The sequence below is a fragment of the Lupinus angustifolius genome, chromosome LG03 (genome assembly GCF_001865875.1).
Source record: "Lupinus angustifolius cultivar Tanjil chromosome LG03, LupAngTanjil_v1.0, whole genome shotgun sequence".
NCBI classification, from domain to species: Eukaryota; Viridiplantae; Streptophyta; class Magnoliopsida; order Fabales; family Fabaceae; genus Lupinus; species Lupinus angustifolius.
The window spans coordinates 5,488,141-5,494,140 of NC_032011.1; the positions used below are offsets into that span (position 1 = coordinate 5,488,141).

At 31.6% G+C, this 6,000-nt stretch overlaps 1 protein-coding gene across 1 annotated transcript; it reads right to left on the reverse strand.

Moving 5' to 3' along the window:
• Positions 3,842–5,657, reverse strand: LOC109342294 (transcription factor RAX3-like). Its single transcript, XM_019580305.1, has 3 exons — positions 5,490–5,657; positions 5,127–5,256; positions 3,842–4,649 (listed from the first exon to the last, which is right to left on the reverse strand). Exons 1-3 carry the CDS (start codon positions 5,623–5,625, stop codon positions 3,842–3,844), a joined length of 1,074 nt encoding a protein of 357 aa, XP_019435850.1. The 5' UTR covers positions 5,626–5,657.

Consider the following 6,000-nt stretch of genomic DNA (forward strand, 5'->3'; position numbering starts at 1 on the left):
TGTCATCTAGCTTCCATAATGTTAGGAAGACTTTTGAAATGAGCCTACAAGGAGCTCACAACATGGACATAAGTAATAGTAATCTAAAATAATTTCTATAAGTCGAACTAAGGATTTTGGTACCACTTGTCAGGAATGGAAATCCCAAAATAAAGGGAAATTATAATAAATAGGCTAAGTAAAGAAACACATAGTAAACTTAACACCATAATTTAATCAAAATCTTAAGATATTAGGTCTATAAATCCTGTCTTATAAACATTTCAATTTATTATTTATTCATTCTTTTATCAAGATATTACTCACCCTATACATCCTAATAATTACAAAGAACGGCTTATATGTATATGGTGCAATTATATAAGTTGTGAAAGAGTTGGATCAGCTATAGACAGTAGGGGCCAAAGTTTGAAACTAGTGACAAAATCATTAGCTATTATATCATAATAATTAAGACAATGACTTCTCTAATCTTTAATTTGAACAAACAAGTAAAAAATTGATGCCTATAGACTATACATAGAGTGAGATGATAGGATGATGTAGCCTAAGGAAGATACTTGAATCATTGTTTTTCACACTTAACCCAGGAATTTCTTGTGTTTATTGTAGTTGTCAATCAGTATTAGAAAATATAGTTAGTGTGACCAGACATGAAATTTAACAAAATCTTAACATTACTGGCTTCAATTATGGTGGCGGGCCTTGATTTAAAACTTGGCTCAAAGGTAAGAGAAACTAACAATATGGAATATAAAAACAAAAGATCTTTAATAACACAATCAACAAGTAATAGCACATTGGATTCCATTACCATGACTTAGTGTTAAAAATTATTGTATTGAAGACACTAAGAGGACTTCGGTCCTTTAATTTCTAAATAATATAAACAACCAAAATATCTTGATATATATTGGATGGCATTTAAATTTAATCAAACTAGTCACTAAGATGCATGCCAACTAAATTTGACCAGAACTGACAAGTGATAACCACATCAAGTAGAAATTTAATATTTTTTTGTACACACTATTCACCCTATAGATAAGGAATTAATATCTTTCAGACTATATGACTGTCCATTCTAACAAATGTTGCTCTCATGAATTAAATCTTTGACTTTTTAATCACTATTATGAGGATCTAGTGAGGTCTCAATACCTTGTTGGTAGTAGAAATTTAATATGCTTATGGATTATGATATTCAATTGATATACATTTTTCACTGATAAAGATATATGGTTGTGTTTTGAAGACAAGGTTAAAAGGTCAAACTTGTGGTAATTAAACAACAATACTTTTGAAAAATGCAAAGCTGTTGGAAGATTCATGCATATTGATTATCATATGAGTGGAAATAAAATATGCATAAGTTCTCTATGCCCTTTCTCCTCTGAATTTAATCTTGATGTATATTCTGGGTTATGTTATTTATATCATCTAAAAATATTTAGATGATATTTAGATGCAAACTATTTGAGTTTATATATGATGTATCTCTCTCCTTAGGAAAAATGTCTGGAAGTATTATGTGCTAGTTAAAAAATATATAAATATACAAATGGGAAAACAATGTATATTTAAAATCGGTAATGAATGGCTTGATCTGAAATCATACTTTGAAGATTGGTTATAAACAAAGGAGGGCAGTGATGTATTTGAGACATGTGGTTCTAAACCACCATATAATTTCTCCAAATAAACCCTTATGAGTACTCAAAATATAATATCATTCTAAAAAATGAAATAACAGTTTTTAAAATCAAATAATTAGATTTCTAAATGCATGATTAGATACCTTATAAGAACACGATCATGACTTGTCACTGTGGCAAAACTGTTCCTAGGTTTCAACTGATTAAAATATAGGGCCTATGATAAGTCTTGGCTGCTATTTTTGGATAGAATCCATTAAAAGGACAATTTATTTAGGTGTGGCATTATTGTTGATGATATTTGTAAGGTGCATTCAGAAGAGTCAGCTTCAGCTCATCTTTTTTTATTCTTGCTGTTTTACTTTTCTGTCTGAATGAAGTTTTTTGGTTGGCTCAATATTATATCCATGTCTTTGACTATTTTCTTTCGTATAATCAAATGTATATCTACCTTATAAATAGGGATGACAATAAAAACCGAACACGTGGATACCCGTCCGAACCGAACCCGAATTTAACGGGGAAAACCTGATCTGACTGAGTTCGGGTTCGGGTTTGGTATAGCAAAGACCCTAACCCGAACCCGCCCCGAAGTAAGGTAATTCAATTTAAAATTGAAATTTCTATCATTTGCCAATTGTTTTTAATTTTTAATTTTACTTTACATACTATTGGATCTTCAAACATAAAAGAAATAAAAAAATGCAAGAGAAAATAGAAATGTTAGAGAAAAATTACACGAAAATAATATCATATTTTCCTTAATACTTTATCATTTTTGGGTTTTTTTTTCCGGGTTTAGGATGGTATTTTTATTTTCAACCCCGTTGAGTTCGGGTTCGGGTTTTGAATTTCGGGTTTGGATATGTACAGACCCGACCCCGACCTGCCCCGTTGCCATTCCTACTTATAGATAATGATCAAATACTTTTCTGAGGGGAAGTCATAAGATGGTCAGGTGGTTTGGATGAAGAGTTTAGGAATGAAGTGATAAGGAAGTTGAGAGATCTAGTACAATATTTGTGGATCTAGTCGAACCTTATATCAATAGAACGCTTATGTGGTTGAAGGAGGTTGATAGATCGAATCTCACCCACTGTATATTAACTTACTAATCTTTGCCTATAGAAAAATACATTTCAGATTGTATGATTGTTCCCTTTCAACAACTGTCATGCTCTTAGGAACCGACATTTGACCTAGTACATTATTTATGGATCCAATACAATCTTATATCACTAGACTAATGCTACCCAAAAAAATACTCAAACAATACAACTGTGTCACCTATGAAAGAGCTATAAGATATAAATAGAATGAACCAGAATCTTCTATCTCTGAAACTTTCTGTCCTCATTTCATTAGTCTTAGACATAATGAAACACAAAATGTGGGACAGTTGATCCCTATTCTACGTAGAATATAATTCAAGTAGAATATAATTCAGGGACTCCTCCACCAATCTCAAAAACTAACAGACATTTTCCCTATTACATTGAACCATGGCTTTGCCTGCTGGCTACCTAGTTGCTTGAGAATGTTCAAGTTGTTCTTGTATTAAACAAAAAGCTTTTGTACAAAAAATAATTTAGTTTTAATTGACATGAAAGGAGGATGCAAGTATGCAACACCATATACTAATCCAGAAATCATATTTCAAAGGTCATTAGCTAGCAGTCACTCAATTTATAAATCTCAATACAGTATAATCGTTTATTATATGTGCTTCAAAACTTCTAGTAAAAATGAGAGACTCTCACTTTTCATTTTTATCTTTGCGCCTATTTCAAAAAGTCATATAAAAATTAAAGGATAACTAAAAATTGTCACAAATTGAGATTTAATACACAAAACAACATTATTCTAAGACAATTTAGTACACAAAACAAGTTAGAGATATACTACACAAGCCATGAGCGGATCAACGTGGGAGAGACTAGGAGAGCACAAACATTATATTGCCAGTTATAAATATCTAGCTACCTGATTGTATTATCAATGACTAATAATCATATACAAGCTTCCTCCAATTAATTTAGTACAAATCACTAGTAGATAAATAATGCACATGATGTCTTTCTGGAGGTTATAAATTCAAATTCTAAAAACAATCTTTCCAATTGCGATAACTAAGTTTTGTACATTTGTTTTTCATAGACCCATTAAATGAGAGTCTCATTGGGTCGTTATTGCATTTCCCGGTAGCTAAACTTTTGCAAAAACACATTGTTGTGAGTCTCTTGGATCAAACCTTGAACTTGGTAATTTGAAGAAACAAGAGGATGATGATGATAAATTTGAGTATTAGTCTCACCCCAATTACTACTCTGGCTACAACTAGTACTAGAAGAACCCATTATCTTATTGTTGATTATATCCTCTCCATAGAAAAACTCCAACCCATCTAATCTTTGTGGATAATTATTTGTATTAGTAGATACCACTTCCTCAATTGATGAGGTGAAAGTACTTCCTTGTCCTTGCACCAAATCAAATCCATATTGACCGGTCTGTGAATATTGCACTTCGTTGTTGTTGATATTGCTATTGCTAATGCAAGCTGAAGAAGAGACCATATGAACTTGTTCTTTATAAATACCATTTGAGAATTCATGATGATTCAATAACCCATCAAGAGTAGGATGATAGTTATCATCATAAAATCTCCTAAGAAACTTTTTAATAGAATCTTCATTGTTGAAACTAGGGCTTTGGTTTGTGTATGGCAATGGTTGTAGAGGTAGCATAGGCATTTGTTGCCAATTATATAGTTGTTCATGATGAGTACTATTTTCTGGTACAAAGGATAAGGAATCACTTCTACTCTCTCTATTGCTTTCTTTCTTAACAGCCCTATTGTTACCTCCATTACTAAGTGCTTGTTGTTGTTCTTTGCGGTGCTTCCATAGAAGCTTCTTCTTTAGCCTAGTGTTCCAGTAGTTCTTTATATCATTGTCAGTTCTTCCGGGCAATTGAGCTGCAATGACCGACCACCTGCGATATGATCACATGCATGAATCAAAGGGTATTAGCAATCATCTCTTGCAAAAATTTATGTTAGTTTTTCTATATGGAAGGTTTTAAATCGCACTTGTAGCCACTGCAGGCTATAACTGATAAATCTACAAAAAAAAAAAATGTTAGTTTTTCTAAATCACTTTGATTTTTGTGAAGTAATGTTGAGATATGTATATGAATAAAAAATAAAAAGTGAGAGATAAAGATAGATTCATTCAAGTTGTCACATTCAAATTTACCCCATAATGGAACTTATTCTTCAATTGTGATTGTAGCAAAATGTTGTTGCCTATCTAACATGATTTAAAATCGCGTGATTATATCTATGATAACAAAGGGTTTAACATATATCAAAATAAATAACTTTGATTGATTGCATTTGCACAAAAAACGACACAGTCTGAATTAGTTAATAATCACTAAGGAATTAACTACGAATAAATATATACAAACCTGCTTCCAATACTAATGTAAAGGCTGCAAATAATGTTGTCTTCTTCTTCAGAGAAACCACCATGTCTGAGATTAGGGCGAAGATAGTTTAACCACCTTAGACGGCAACTCTTACCACAACGTTTCAAGCCTGATTCAGAAAATGAAACTATGAAATATGAGATATACCCAAATAAATAAATAACCAAAGTCTTCAAATATTTTCTTCACTCAATGAATAATGAGTCCTAGCCTCCTAAATACCCTAGCAGTAATATATATGAAATATGAAGGAAGGAAAAGAAATTAAGGAAACTTGAATAAATGAATAAATAAATAGGGTTATGATGAATCAAGTGTAGAGTGTTTGAGATAACTATATACCTATCTTTTGAGGCAAAGTTAACCAGTTACTTCCAGTGCCATGTTTTTCTATGTAGAACTTGAGTTTGGAATCTTCTTCTGGAGACCAAGGCCCTTTCTTCACGTTTGATTTGTCACAGCAAGGAGCTCTTCCCATGTTGCTGTTTTTGGTTTTGGTGTTGTGTTAGCTTTGAGCTTTTGATTGATTGGAGTAACCTTCTCTCTTTACAACCCCCAAGCCTGAATTATAGAAGAGTGAGAAGGACAATTATTAATGTTAAGAACAGTAATATTATTTTATACCTATTTGTACACATAGTTCTTCTAATTTGTTATTTGAACACCAATTTTTTAACACCATATTTGATGTTGTATACATTTATTTTTATTTCACAATAATTTTTATTTTTTTATATACAGTTTTTTTAAAATGCATGAGAATATAACCGTTGACATATTAGGAATAAATGTATTTTTGAGAATTAATGGTTTCATCTCGATGAGATGATAGAGCTTATTTTACTACATTTTT

Coding starts and splice junctions, on each gene's coding strand:
- LOC109342294 (XM_019580305.1), bottom strand. CDS start 5,625: ATGGGAAGAGCTCCTTGCTGTGACAAATCAAACGTGAAGAAAGGGCCT. Junction 5,257..5,489: donor AACTTTGCCTCAAAAGATAG/GTATATAGTTAT, acceptor TTTCTGAATCAG/GCTTGAAACGTTGTGGTAAG. Junction 4,650..5,126: donor TACATTAGTATTGGAAGCAG/GTTTGTATATAT, acceptor ATCATATCGCAG/GTGGTCGGTCATTGCAGCTC.